Genomic DNA, 15959 nt, shown 5'->3' with positions numbered 1-15959 from the left:
TGTTGTTTTAGTACCTTTTCCTGACTGTAGATGAATTTTTAGGTTAGTTGGAGAACATTTACAATGTACTATGTGCAGCTTGGTTTTCTCATGAAACGACCGTGTTTGGTATAGTGAGAGATACGTGCATCAAGAAGAAAACTTGAAGTTAAATTAAATTAGATCTCCTTCTTCTTTTACTATATATGGGGGAAGATTAGAGAGTCTTATTTTTTAATGGATTGCAATTCCCTGCTTCCTCTTTCACCTTCATGTGTGTATGAGCACACACACACACACACATACACACACACACACACACACACACACACACACACACACACACACCAAGAGGTATCTGTACCAGCTTTTATTTTATATTTTCCCCAATTAAATTAATAGTGTTTAAAATATGAAATTCTTGTCTCAGTATTTTAAAAAGACAGTTTTTACTTTAGCCAGGGCTAATTCTAGACAGGTTTCTATCTACTCTTCCAGAGTTGGTTGGAATTCTGTCTCTGCCCTAAAGCAGACTAAAATGGAACTCTTCTCTGTGAAGTGGTTTTCTGTTCCATCCAATAATGGCTGAAATTACAGCCCAGGCATGTAAAGGAGATGAAAATCTGAGCCTCACTCCTGGCTCTTCTACACAGAGGCAGGAGAGTCCTTCATGTATGTGACTCCCTCATCAGAGCACATCTCTGAGGATCCCTGTGCCCATCAGTTCGCATGGTAGATGGACACCAGACAAAATGTATTGCATTATGCTCAGAGGGGTGACCAGGTAGAAGGAGAGGCCCATCTGATCTGGGACTGACACTGAAACATAGTCTATGTCCTTGGTTATTGAGGAAAGGGTTATGGGAAGGAAGCTTCTACAAGACTCCATTGCTCTTTAGAGTCATGGGCCTTGACATGTGGTGCCTAATTGTCAACAGGCAAATGGAAGAGCAAGAATCCTTCATCTTTCAAGCATCATCTAGGCAGCTATGTTCTCCACTCATAACGACACTGTGGTCTAACATCTTGGTATTCAAAGTGGGGGGGGGGTCACAGATTCAGGAGCTCATTGGATATTCTGGTTTTCAGGCCCCGTCTATAACTTACTCAAGGAGAGCTTGTTTTTAAGACATTCCCCTTGGTGACTAATATGCAAATAAGAGTTTCAGAAGCACTGCTATAATTTGTGCATTTGGAGTTCTAAGGGGACAAATGGAAAATTCCTACTGCTAGAAATGGTTTTCAGGTATAGTATTGAAAGTGTGTATTAAATGCCTGAGAGATTGATCTGAGAGATGCATATAGTTTGAGACTATATACACACACATACACATTTGTAGAATATAGATTGGTTAAGAGTATGGGCCAGATTCCTGGCTCCACTAATAGGCTGTGCATCTTTCTCTTCTCTTCTCTTCTTCTCTTTTCTCTTTCTTCTCTTCTCTTCTCTTCTCTTCTCTTCTCTTCTCTTCTCTTCTCTTCTCTTCTCTTCTCTTCTCTTCTCTTCTCTTCTCTTCTCTTCTCTTCTCTTCTCTTCTCTTCTCTTCTCTTCTCTTCTCTTCTCTTCTCTTCTCTTCTCTTCTCTTCTCTTCTCCTCTCTTCTCCTCTCCTCTCCTCTCCTCTCCTCTCCTCTCCCTCTCCTCCCTCTCCCTCTCCCTCTCCCTCTCCCTCTCCCTCTCCCTCTCCCTCTCCCTCTCCCTCTCCCTCTCCCTCTCCCTCTCCCTCTCCCTCTCCCTCTCCCTCTCCCTCTCCCTCTCCCTCTCCCCTCTCCCCCTCTCCCCCTCTCCCCCTCTCCCCCTCTCCCCCTCTCCCCCTCTCCCCCTCTCCCCCTCTCCCCCTCCCCTCCCCTCCCCTCCCCTCCCCTCCCCTCCCCTCCCCTCCCCTCCCCTCCCCTCCCCTCCCCTCCCCTCCCCTCCCCTCCCCTCCCCTCCCCTCCCCTCCCCTCCCCTCCCCTCCCCTCCCCTCCCCTCCCCTCCCCTCCCCTCCCCTCTTCTCTTCTTTTCTTTTCTTTTGAGACAGGGTTTCTCTGTATAACCTTGGCTGTCCTGGAACTCACCCTGTAGACCAGGCTGGCCTCAAACTCAGAAATCTGCCTGTCTCTGCCTCCCAAGTGCTGGGGCTAAAGGCATGCACCACCACTGCCCAGCTGTATTTTTTGATAGTATGCCATGTATTCCCCCCTCAGCTTGTCTATTCAAATCAGAAAGTATGATAGATAGCTGAGGTAAGCAGCCCCATGGTGTAGGACTTGCTCAGCATTCAAAGGACCCTGAGACCCAAGGACCAAAACTGTAGTATAAGAAAAAATATAATAGTCACATTACTCCTTCTACATGTCATGGAAGAAATATCTACCTATACTACTCATGGAAGTCAGGGAAAATAGAAGAAAGGCATGTTTTTACAATATCAGTTATGAACAAAGGAATTTTAAGTGGATCTGAGGGTATGATATGTTGGTAACAGTGACAGGGACTCAGAAAGTGAGCAAGATAGAAGTGCAGCCTATCCAGCCTGCTTCATGGCTCTCCCTTTTTGTTGACCTATGCCTTTGATAGACTTATCATCTAATATTTTTAATATCATGCTGGAAGGGAAAGGAGTAGCCTACCACTGTCCAATATCAAATTTCACCATATATACATATATGTGTATATGTATATATATATATATATATATATATATATATATATATATATACATGCGCATACACACACACACACACGCATGTGTGTGTGTGTGTGTGTGTGTGTATCATCTGAGTCCCACATTTCTATTGACATGTATTTCACTGCAGGACTTGCACATGAAAACAAAAGGGTCACTGAAGACATTTCACATTTGAAAGATTTATTTTTCCCAAACAAGGCTGTTTTCAGCACTCCAGGTAGAAGCACTGAACTTCTATTCTTTCCAACTAACCTGCTTACAAGCTCAGACCTCTACCTCCAACAGGCACACACACAGCATAAATGACAGAGCTTATGTTTCTGTCTTGACAATGTCACTTAAAGGTTTACTAATGTGTGTGCATTCATTAATGTGTATTCACTCACTAAACTATGTGCACATTCATTAATATGTATGTGTGCATTCCTTAAATATGGGTGTTGAGTGGGTGATAGTTGAGAGTATGACCCTAGCCCCAGAACACTTATCTGTAAACTAACTGAATCATATTTATAAATCTATCTATCTATCTATCTATCTATCTATCTATCTATCTATCTATCTATCTATGGTGTATATGGCTTTTAAAACAGAAATAGATATACAAAGAAAGAAAATCCACCCTTTTGACCTCTGGAACCAAATCCCATTGCTATTATAAGAAGAAATAGTGAGACTCAAGTTCTCTTCTAAAACTAGACATAAGAAGAGCATTGGCTACTTCCTTTTGATAACTAAATGATAGTTGTACCCATTGGTGTCTGTCAAATCTATAACTGAAGAGGAATCATGGGCAAATGTTCTCTATTAGAGGATTCTGCATGAACTGAATACTATTTCTTGGTGCTGGATGCACCCAGGTCTGCCCTTCCTACAATATGGTTCACAGAAGTACATAAAGAGGATTCTTCTGTCAGACTAGATTCTTAAATACCAGAATGACTATGGTCCCTGCCATTCTGTGAGAAATGTAGCATAATCGACACAGAAATGCTTCACTACCCATTATGGAGGTTTTGAAATTGATTGTCTACAAGACACAAATTAGTGGATCTTGACATATATATATTTCCTTTTGTGAAGACAAATTGATGGTCACTTCATAATAGGTACTGTAAAAAAATAAATTCATATACTATGCCACATAGCAGAAGACATAAAAGCTACACACATGCTTAAAGAGAAAAAAAAAAAAGAGGAAAAAGGGTAAAGAAAAAGAAAGATTCAGAAATAGAATATGTAAATAGCCATCCTACAGGAAAGAGTGATTAAAATAAGACAGTTTAGAGCAACTTTGGAGACCATTTCATCTGATCTGACTCAGTTGCTGTGTATGGGGAGCAAGTCACCCTCACTAGTGGGGACCAGCTTTTCTCAAATTCTGCCTCACTAAGTGAGGGTGGTTGGGTGCAGAATTCTCAAATCCCACCTCTTATCCCAAACTTTCCCTTTGCTCTCAGATATGTACACATGATAAGGAGACCAGGTTGGAAACTAACTGCCTTTCTAGTAAATTTCTCAAGAACTCATGCTCTTTTACAGGCAATTATGGGAGGCCTGTGCCTCAGTGTCTCTCACCAACAGAACGGCCCTATTTCTGATGATGAAGCGTTTGTGCACTCTACCATTGTAATTTGCTCACTCCTGTTCTTAAGCAATGTCTCCTCTGCCATTTCTGAGACTCCAGGCTCAATAATAGTTCCTGACTGATGTTTAAATCTCCACAAGCTATGACCCAAGTTGACCTTTCTTCCTCATTGGAATGAAATAGGATGGCTAGGAGTGATGTGGAGTAAAAACAACAAACAAATCAAAAGCCATCAAATGCCATCAGCCTTATGAATTTATCTCACTCCCTCAGGTCTGCTGATTCTCACACTGATCAAGAGCTAAGGAAGCAGGAATCTGATAGTGTCTCTGCCTGGTCATTAAGACCAATACTGCACCAAAAGGGATTAGAAAGAAAGCCTGACCACTAGCTGGGCTTAGGGGCAATTCTGATGTGAGATCATCAGCTCTTCACATTTTCACAGCACTTGACATTTTAACCGAAAGCTTTTATGCCCATTCCTGTGCATTTGGACTTGATTCTTAATCTCTCCCAGAAGCACACTGTCTCTTAAAGGAAGCCTCCCACATTCTCTTGGAAAAAAAAAAAAAAACACTTTTCAACTTCCCCGTGAACACAATGTCCTTATTTCTCTGTCATTTCCTTCCTTCCTTTTTTTTTTTTTTAAACCTTTGAGCCTTCAAACCATCCCCATTCCCTCACTGTTTTTTATCTACTTCTTCATTTCTTTGGCTCTGTACAGTGATAACACCTTTCTTTAATTACTTTTGGATTACTATTTATTATTCCCACCTTGGTTTCCCGTTCCACAGCTCTACTTTGTGTGACTGACCACTTTTCTCCACAGGTTTCCCTTCTTCTGATCTTTTGTTCCACAGTGTATGCTTACACTAGGTTTATACTTACGTGTTGTGCACAACCTTGTCCTAGCAGGGAGTCTAAACATTTCTCCTTGTATATATCATCCTTCAGAGACAGTCTGCATACAGCAGCTTTAAAGACATAGCTGCCTATTGGTGGGCCTTGCCTCAGATATCTCTTTAGAAGTGGGTCTGGCATTCTCCCTTGGCCCCTAGCTTCTGACTGTGTACCGAGAGTAGGGATGGGGCACAAGGCTGTGCCCACCATGTGATAGTGCAGGATGTGAGGAAGTAACATACTCTGGTTTTTGTTTGTTTGTTTGTTTGTTTTTCTTTTAGAACTTGAAATAAAGGGAGCTGTAGTCTTAGAATTAGCAATCTAAATTTCAGTCCCAGCAAAGTCTCAACTTACAGTGAACACTAGCATACAAACGTCTCCATCTGTGCAAAAAAAAAAAGTTAGCCTCAAGTAGTCTGTCTTTATGTATTCATCTTATTCAGAACGGACTTTAAAGCGTTTTGTAAAGCAATGCAGGTTGTTCATTTAGAGATTTTTTTTTTCTTCCAAGGGTGCAAACCTTTGAAACCTTACAAACCTTTCATCAGCAGGTGACAGGTCACAGAGACAGGACCAGGGGGATGGGAGAGAGCAACGCAGAGCTGTGCTGTCACATGGACCTGCTATAGACAGCACAGATTTGGATATCTCAGACCAGGCAGTTGTCAGGAAAGGAAGCATATGGCAAGATGGCGGGTAGAAGTGCCTGCCTCGCTACGCTGGACCAGAAAGTACTTGGAAGAGGGAAAGGAGGAAAAGGAGGAGGAGAAGGGGAGAAAGGGGATGGGGAGGAGGAGGAGGTGAGGAAAGACAACTTCCTTTGATGGTGAGAAACTTGATGGCTTCTGGATCTGGGCAGACAAATGAGGCCCTCCCTCTTCTCCTTTCAGGATTTAGCAGTTTTGTAGCCATTTGGCTGTTCTCTCTGAATTAAGCTGATCCTCATATAATAAATTACAAACTAGTCCGGTTGATCATTTATCATGGGTCAAACACTCCATGCGATATCAACCAGTATTCAACATGTAAGGCACTTATGGCCATAAATGGAACCTAAAAAAATGCTGCCACTAACACATGAGGAAGAAGAATGCTTGTCATTGGACTGAGGCATGCAGACATGTGTACCTGGGGTCAATTCCATGACATTCTTCCCATATATCTATACATCTGGAACTTTGTACATCCTTTCTTGGATAGGAAAATTCCCTTGTAGCTTTCTCTCAAGACACACTATCCTTTGCTACCCCTTCAAATTCCATTCTCATGCCTTGTCCTCGGACATGCTCTTTCTTCTTCCTTCTAATTCGTCTCAAACACTTTGGAAAGCATGAGCCTTTTTTAGAATGTTGCATTGTAAATGAAAATTTGCTTGCATTTCTCAATCGTGCATGTCATCTCTCTGGCTTGTAAACTTCTTACTCAAAGGAAAGGGGTAATTTATTTGGTTGCCCTCCCCCTTTTACAAGGAGCAGTATTCTATCCATCATGACATGACACATTCGTTAACGTAAAATTATAGAAAGCTAGTTTTGTACAATCTCAGCATTAAGTCATAGTTCATCTCGATGGTTCTTCAATTTCTTTCAGTTTCCAGTGAAGTTGCATTGAGCTTTCGCTTGAGCATCCGAGGAATAAAAAGATTCAATAGTTGGGGGGTTGGACTGTTCAAACTGACACCGTGTCTGCCAATCTCTTCGTTCACTCTTCAAGTCTCTCTCAAGTCTTCCCTTTTCTTGCAACTATTCACTGGACCTCACAGTTTCCTCTTCAAATTCCTTTTCTACCTGATACAATTTCTATCATATTTAGTTGAAGCCTCCAACACACTCATCATGGAGCTTCCCCAACAGACCCATTATTGACACCTCTATTTCCACACTTTTCCGTATAACCTGCTTTCTGCACACCCTCTAGTGAGGCTAAGAAATGCAATCTACTCACTGCATAGTACCCTCCCTGTGCAATTTAAGAGTTTTCTCATGCTTGTTAGCAAACAGACTTGGTCTGACACATCCTCGGACTCAGTCTCAGATTCAACTCCTTTCATTATTACTTCATTGTCCTCCCCAACAACACACTCTCTCATTTCCTGAAACAAGCAACTTTGCTCCCTTCTTAGAATAATTATCTTCCTCTGAAACCATATCCAGTGCTGGCTTTTGCTCATCTTCCAAGTATTAGCTAAGTGATGTTTCATATCAACAGTGGACTTTTCTAAGCCTTATTATTGCTATCTAACCCAACAGAGTCACATATAAAATTCACTTAGTCCACAGTAGATTCCACTGTAAATTGCTTTTCTTGAAACTCTGTATTCAAACTTTCTTTAGTAAGCATATAACATTCCTTTGCCAGTTATGTCTAAGTGCCAAGGCATATGATATCATGATATCTCCCTTTTGCATCATATCCTTAATAAGCACCATAGCACATGTGGTGGTTTGAAGAGGAATTACCCTCATAGGCTCATGGATTTGAATGCTTGGTCACGAGGGAGTAGCACTATTAGGAGGTATCGCCTTGTTGAAGTAGGTGTGACCTTATTGAAATAGGTGTGTCCTTGTTGCAGGAATGGCATCACTGAGGGTGACTTTAGGGTTTGAAATACACTGGTCCAGTGGTTCTCCCTCTGGCTCTTCCTGGTGCCTGCTGGTTTAGATGTAGAACTTTGTCTCCTTTTCCAGTACAAATTTTGCCTGAGCCCCACTGTGCTTCCCATTATGAATACAATGAACTAGACTTTTAAATGTATAAGCCATCCTCAGTTAAATATTTTCCTTTATAAGAGTTGTAGTGGTCATGATGTCATTTTATAGCAATAGAGCATTGACCAAGACAATACTGGAGGAAAGAGAAGTACACAGAGACCATGAGATGGCCATGAAGATAAATGCTTCCAGAGAACTCATGCTTCCATTTTTTTAGTCTCTAAAAATGGGAGATGAGGAGGCATATTGAATTAAAAGATAAAAGCAAGTTTTAGAGTGAGACTTACACCTGGTTCTGAACACTACCTGTCAATGGTTCTAGTCACTCAAGATTTTTGAACATACTTTGAATAGTAAAACAGAAGGTGAAGTTCCTCAAAAATATTCTAATTCACCAAAGGTGCTGTGTCTGTGTTCTTCCAGAAAGGAGATTTATATAAGTAGTGTTGGAATACTTTAGGTTTGTGCTAAATTAATATTTATGGCAATTATCATACATATTAGCAATAACAGTGGTGAAAAGATCAACAACAAAGTGGAAAGGTATAATATTTGTGATATCAAAAATAGTGGGTATGCGTTTAACATACGCTTTTTTTAGTAGGATGGCCACATTTACTTTCCACTCCAATGCTTGCTACTATTAACAAATGATGGATGTGGTGAAGATGTTGCTGATTCTTACAGTCTCTTTATTGATAATGAGGATTGAGGATTCTGTTTTGGAATGATAACTTACTCCTTTTTTTCAGGAATCACTGTCTACAATTATGGGACCTTTTGTTGTTTTAAGACAATCCACTTTTACACAGGATCAAGCCTTCCCATGCTACCCTCATAATGATCTTTATAAAAGTGTAAATAATTTCCATCCCCATGCATCTTTCCTGAATGACCTTGGCTTCTTTAGTTGGCCAGAGAGTCTTTCACATCAGCTCTGCATGCTGATTTTTTGTATAACCTGATCAAACCAAGCCATCATTCTGTTCTTTCTCATTGAATAAATGTTTCCTTTAATTAGTCATGTACTACTGTATAACTGACAGGGTAAAAAAGTCCTTATGATGTTACTAGGATAAAAAGTCATTTCAAAGCATCTCTATCGAGACTTGAGAAACATGTGTATATGCATAGACAGACAAATGGAGAGGGAGAAGGGGAACAGTGAGGGAGATAGGTGTTTTAGAAGCAGTGGCAAAATGTTAATGAGGAATGTTTCTAGGTGATAAGATTTTCTATTTTTTAACTCATTAGATGTCTCTATTTTTGAAAACTCAGGATAGCATTTATAGGATACTTGGCTTTCAGTAGACTGAAAGATTAATTAATTTCTGAAAAAAAAATTCATTAGGTGTACTATCAGGATGATTTCACTTTGAAATTAAAATATGTGCATATCCATTGAAAAAAATAAAAGAGTGGAACAAATAACAATTACATTTGACGTCAGTGGAAAAGGTATCTGACAGGATACCCTTTGATGACTTCTAACTCTCCGTGGAGAGTATTTAGCAACATAACAGCTTTCTGGTTCATGGTGCCCATACTCTCCTTCCCCAACTGAGAGTCTACACCAGTGTCTGTAAACTTGCCAGCATCTGCCCCGTACCTGAATGTCATTTGGAAGACTTGGCCTTGGTTTACATGTTGTGTCCGGTTGTTGTAACCATGTAGCATCTCTCCAAAGAGGGTGTCATTGAATTTGGAGTCAGGTTTGAGGCACTTGGGGCCCTCACAGACATCTGAGAGCATTAGACAGGATTTCCCATCAGGAGCCAGCTTGTACTCTTCCACACAGCTGCATGACAAAACAGTTGAGAGTTAACTCTCCATGCTAGGAGCCCCCACTGAAGGTGACCTAAAACCAGGCTCTTTTTGCCTAAAAATAGGTCATAGTTTAAGCATAGAAACAGTTAATTTGGTTGAAATCAATCTAGGGCATAGGTGTCTAGAGAGAATCTCATTAATCCTGAAAATTGATAAATTCATGGGAAGTCATTTGTGACAGTTTGAAGAACTCAAGGGGGACACCAGCATGCACATCTACACATAAAGTACATTTTAAAACAGTTTTCCACAAACACACTGATTTAAAAAGCACAGCAGACAAATTCACAGGGAATTATCAATGACTTTTTCAAATAAGAAACAATTCCCAATCTATCTGTCAACCAAGGTTGAATACTGTAGGAAAATTAGAGTTTATATTGCCCTTGTAACAAAGGTGACCCATCAGGATCAAGTACAGTTCACATAGTTGCAGAAACATCTTCTGCTTGATTATCACAATTAGTAGTCTCCCCTGGTCTCTCAGTGTCTGACAGCCAGATGAGCCCTTGACATGCCTTTGAAGAAGGCATGGGCTCCTTTGTGGCATCTGAATGGAGATTGGAAATAATATTTCCAGTTTAGAGATGTTTTCAGTAAAAAAGAGTTTTCTTAGGCAATGTTTGGCCACTGAGATAGAGGAGAGGTAGAGGAAAAGGAATAGCAACCTCTGCACCTGAAAAGGAACACAACAAGTAACAATTTTTGAGTATATATCCTTTCATAGTTCTATTGTGGGTATGTGCGCAGAGTACCTGTGCATAAATTAATAATCAGGCAAGAGAATCAGCTGCATAATTGCAGAGACCCAAACAAATATGTTATTTGCTCCTTGGAGCATGTGAACATGAAAAGGGAACTTAACTTCTGGATACCGTGAAATTACATGATATATTGACTATGTAAAATGAGGCTTCAGTGAATCTATCAAGTTCATTACAGTAAGTAGCAATCATGGGGGTATTTCTATATATTAAGCTTGTCCTATAAGGTCTGACCCATTCATATATTCATTTCCACATAATGAGTAAAATCACCTCCCCCACTGAATATATTATCAATAAAAGGATTTAAAGATAACTCATATTACTACAAGGGGCAAATGTGATATTGAAGTTCAAGTCTGTTTTGTAACCAAGCATCTTTTGCAAGCCTAGTATTTTCCAAATGTAGTATTTTCTATTTACACTAAAGCCTGATTAGAAGCATCATGCAGCACACACCGTCTCATTTGTCTTCCCTCTGGAAAACAGTTAAGATTACTTAAATTTGAGCATAAAGTGACTCAGGAACTCATTGGCCAAGTTTGTCTCTGTGGAGTAGTTTGGATGGAAAATGTAACCTACTGGAACTTGTACTGCTGGAATGTACTGCTGGAACTTGTAGCTGATTGATGCTGGAGACAGGGAACCCAGCTGAAGGTCAAAAATAGACAAGTTGCACTAAAAACTTAATTCAAGATCACTCCAGGCAAAACCCATGACATTCCCATGCACAAAGCAAGATGTCACTCTGTTGTATTTTCCCCTTGTCATTGAGGGTACTACATGGAAGCTTTGGTTACCTGTCCAAAGGCTACAATTTCCTGTCCAAAGGCTGCTGAGAGGCCATGTTTAAGGTTCTTGCTGAAATATATGCCTCACCCACCATCTTTTTCCATATCTCTTAGGTACAAATAAATGCCCCCTCCACACAGCTTCCGCACAGGTGAACTGAATGGACACCGGAGTGCAGAGCATTTAGCAATTGCTCCATAAAGTCTACTTGCACCCATTATCCCAGAAGGCTTCCAATCAATATGAAGAGCTGATTTGTTTAGTAAACTGTGTAGGATTGATTCTTTATATCTTTCTTTACCCACTCATATATAAAATGCCTATGCAAATGTGATTAAGTATATGCTTGTTGTAAATGTGTAAACAGAATCAGAGTGTGTAAAGTAAAATGTGGAACACTTCTTCTTACTCCTACTTCCAGTACTATGGTCAGTACTATTATCTGTTGTATATCCTCATTTAAATACACATTTATATATGAATATCATGTATAGTATACCTAGATATGCAAACACAAGCATATAGTTAATTATACACATAAAAATCATGACACATTTTCATAAGATATGCATTTGTACCTAATGTTGTTAGAGAATGTTTTTCAAGCCAGTGACTTATGGATCTGTCTTTAAAATGGTTATTTGGCACTGCACTGTACAAATGTACCATAATGCTTTTAACTAATTTTTATTGATGGGCACTTTGGCTGTTTGTAGCTATTTGTTATTGCAAATACTGCCAGAATGAAGATCTTAGTAGATATATCACTGGGCACATGTGTGTATTCCATAAGACAGATTCTTAGAAGAGGGATTGCTGGGTCAATAGTTTATGAATTTTAAAATTTTGATAGATCTACTAAATGGCCATCTGTAGAGGCTCTACCAGTTTATAGTCCCATCATTGATAAACGAGGGACTTTATTTTTCTACATCATTGATGCTCATTATTGTCACTCTGGGATGGAAAAAATAACTCATTCCTCTTTGGATTTGCATTGCTTTCACACTACAGCCCTTTCTAGTTCTGTGGATGATTTTTGTGCTTTCACCATTTTCCAGCTATGATATTTGTTCCCTTCTCATTGATTTGTACATGCTGTGTTCAAATCTGGATGATGACTCTTACTTTCCATATATTTTCCAACTTTCTTCTACTCTGGGTTTGTGTTTTAGTCTTGATTTGGATGTCATAGAACCTCTGTGAACTAAGTTTTTTGCAATGTTTAAAAAGCTACAAGATAATATAACTGTCTTTTTGTATATTAATCTAGTATTTTTAGCATTTCCTAATCATTAGCTACTTGATATGGATGGCATTTATTTTGTGTGTGGTAGGAGTAATTATTTCACTTTATTTTTTGAGTCTTCCAATGATATATATGATGTGTTGGTTTCTAAGTTACTCCATAGGGATTACTTGTTTGAAATAAAGGACTTTAAATTGTCTAAACAATGACCAAAGGGGTCCATCTATTTACCAAATGACTTGAAATATCATTTTTATCATATATCAAATATAAATGCACAGTAGTCATGCACAGTTAAGTTTATTTTCTATTTAATATCTACACATTACTAAAATAGGTGGTTATGAGCCATTCAACATAGGTGTTTGGAATAGAGTTCCAATCCTTTGCAGAAACAGCTATTAACCACAGATCCACCACTGTAGCTTCTAGCAAGAACGTTCTGTACTGTTGATTGTTTATATTGTGACAGAGATAACATCTTACACCCACCACATTCTTTTCTCCTCCTGAGCACATGCTCTTTAGTGTGTGTGTGTGTGTGTGCCTTTGTATAAGTCTTCATTCCAGTTGAGTGGAGGAACCATGCTACTGTATTCTGTACAGTGTTCCCTTGCTATAGACTCTTTGGAGGCTATATGTTAATGTAAATAGTGTAAGATAAATAAGGGGTGCCAAATAAGAGATTCCATGTTTATGTATGCTTCTGGTTGGATGGATGGTTAATTTGTAACAGCAACAAAACTTATCTCATTCTTCCTCTTACAGCAACATCGTGGTTTAGAATCTTCTAATTGAGAAACCAAGTTTTCATGGCCATTCATCAAGTATTTGTAAAAACATTTTCAGATTGTTTTTGTCATGAGGTTTTGGGGGGATAATATTAACAGAATTTATGGAAGTCACCATACTTTCAAGATTATGATTATGTAACTTACATATTTTGGATCCAGGCCAACAGAGTATCAATCTTGGTTCTGCTGCTCAGGAACTGTGAAACCTTGGACAAGCTACCTACCCTTTTGCTTATATATAATGTAGTCCTTGACTTATAGAGCCCATGTAAAGGGGCTCTGTATTTCAAGAGTTAAAATGCATATTAGCACAATCTTCTCCATTTCAGGAATTTTTTAGTTAGGTTTTCTATTACTATGATAAAACACCACAACCAAAAGAACTTGGGGGAAGAAATGGATTATTTAAACTTACAACATAGATCATACTCCTTCACTGAGGGAAGTCAAGGCATGAACTGAAGGCAAGAACTTAGAGACAAAAACTGAAGCAAATGCCATGGAGGGATGCTTACTGGCTAGCTACCCATGCCTTGCTCAGTTTGTTTCTTATACTCCACTGGACCACTTTCCCCGAGACAGCACGATCCACAGTGAAGCATACCCTTCCACATCAAACATTAACCAATAACATGCCTCATGGACTTGGTCATAGCCCAATCTGATGGAGGCAGTTTCCAACTGAGGTGTCCTCTTCCAAGATGACTCTTTTTTTTTTTTTTTGACAAAATCAACCAACCAGCCCAAGGAATGTCTCATTGACATTTTCTCTTATGTTTTATCTAGTTATCTGTGGTTTGAGAAAAACTATTGCTCATTTTTTTTTTTTGTGACTTCATTTTGGTTTAATCAAACTAACTAGTTCTAATATGTCCAGCAGAAGTAGATGCTCACAGTCATCTATAGGATGGAACACAGGGCCCCCAATGGAGGAACTAGAGAAAGTACCCAAGGAGCTGAAGGGGTCTACAACCCTATACGAGGAACAACAATATGAACTAACCAGTACCCCCAGAGCTCGTGTTTCTAGCTGCATATGTAACAGAAGACGGCCTAGTTGGCCATCATTGGGAAGAGAGATCCCGTGATCTTGCAAACTTTATATGCTCCAGTACAGGGGAATGCCAGGGTCAAGAAGTGGGAGTGGGGTAGGACCACAGGCCTCTTCCGGCCGGACCAGCACCAGGGTAGCTAGAGCGCAGGGTCGGCTGACACCCGCCAGCTACACAGGACCCCCGCCACAGGATTTTGAGACTGCTGGTGAGTGGAACACAGCTTCTGCTCCAGTCCAATCACGCGGGTCCTGAGACTGCTTTGGTTGGGGAGGCAGAAATTCGCCCTCAGTAGGGCCACAAGCCTCTCCGGTCAGAAAAGCGCCGGAGTAGCTAGGGCGCAGGGTCGGCTGACACTCACCAGCTACCCACAACACCCGCCACAGGATCTTAAGACTTCTGGTGAGTGGAACACAGCATCTGCTCCAATCCAATTGTGCGCGGGACCTGAGACTGTATTAGTTAGGGAAGCAGAAAAACGGTCTGAGTAGGACCACAGGCCTCTTCCAGCCTGACCAGCACCATGGTAGCTAGACCGCAGGGTCAGCTGACACCCACCAGCTACCCAGGACCCCCGCCACAGGATTTTGAGACTGCTGGTGAGTGGAACACAGCTTCTGCTCCAGTCCAATCACGCGGGACCTGAGACTGCTTTGGTTGGGGAGGCAGAAATTCGGCCTCAGTAGGGCCACAAGCCTCTCCGGTCAGAAAAGCACCGAAGTAGCTAGGGCGCAGGGTAGGCTGACACTCGCCAGCTACCCACAACACCCGCCACAGGATCTTAAGACTTCTGGTGAGTGGAACACAGCTTCTGCTCCAATCTTTAAACAGTGACAACGACAACAACTAACCCCAGAGATTACCAGATGGCGAAAGGTAAACTTAATAATCTTACTAACAGAAACCAAGACCACTCACCATCATCAGAACCCAGCACTCCCACTTTGCCCAGTCCAGGGCACCCCAACACACCGGAAAAGCTAGACACGGATCTAAAAGCATATCTCATGATGATGATAGAAGACTTCAAGAAGGACTTTAATAACACACTTAAAGAAATACAAAGGAACACTGGTAAACAGGTAGAAGACAGTAAAGAGGAAGCACAAAAATCCCTTAAAGAATTGCAGGAGAACACTGCTAAAGAGTTACAAATCCTTAAAGAAAAACAGGATAACATAATCAAACAGGTAGAAGTCCTTACAGAAAAACAGGAAAACACATCCAAACAGATGATGGAAGTGAACAAAACCATACAGGACCTAAAAAAGGAAGTAGACACAATAAAGAAAACCCAAAATGAGGCAACACTGGAGATAGAAACCCTAGGAAAGAAATCTGGAACCATAGATACCAGCATCAGCAACAGAATACAAGAGATGGAAGAGAGAATCTCAGGTGCAGAAGATTCCATAGAGAACATCGGCACAACAATCAAGGAAAATGTAAAATGCAAAAAGATCCTAACTCAAAACATCCAAGAAATACAGGACACAATGAGAAGACCAAACCTACGGATAATAGGAGTGGATGAGAATGAAGATTTTCAACTCAAAGGACCAGCAAACATCTTCAACAAAATTATAGAAGAAAACTTCCCAAAACTAAAGAAAGAGATGCCCATGAACATACA

At 40.4% G+C, this 15959-nt stretch overlaps 1 protein-coding gene across 3 annotated transcripts in view; it reads right to left on the bottom strand.

Annotated features, from left to right (window-relative positions):
* The window catches only part of Astn2 (astrotactin 2), a 1028198-nt gene that overhangs the window by 347706 nt on the left and 664533 nt on the right, over positions 1 to 15959 (bottom strand). For all 3 annotated transcript variants that reach the window (XM_021160104.2, XM_029476271.2, XM_021160105.2), the window contains one exon: positions 9458 to 9646. In XM_021160104.2, the coding sequence (XP_021015763.1) occupies positions 9458 to 9646 (189 nt within the window). The remainder of the gene's footprint in view (positions 1 to 9457; positions 9647 to 15959) is intronic.

This window comes from Mus caroli, unplaced genomic scaffold (assembly GCF_978045245.1).
Source record: "Mus caroli unplaced genomic scaffold, Mus_caroli_1 scaffold_6, whole genome shotgun sequence".
NCBI classification, from domain to species: Eukaryota; Metazoa; Chordata; class Mammalia; order Rodentia; family Muridae; genus Mus; species Mus caroli.
The sequence above is the reverse complement of the archived record's forward strand: the minus strand, read 5'-3'. Positions and strand labels throughout refer to the sequence as shown.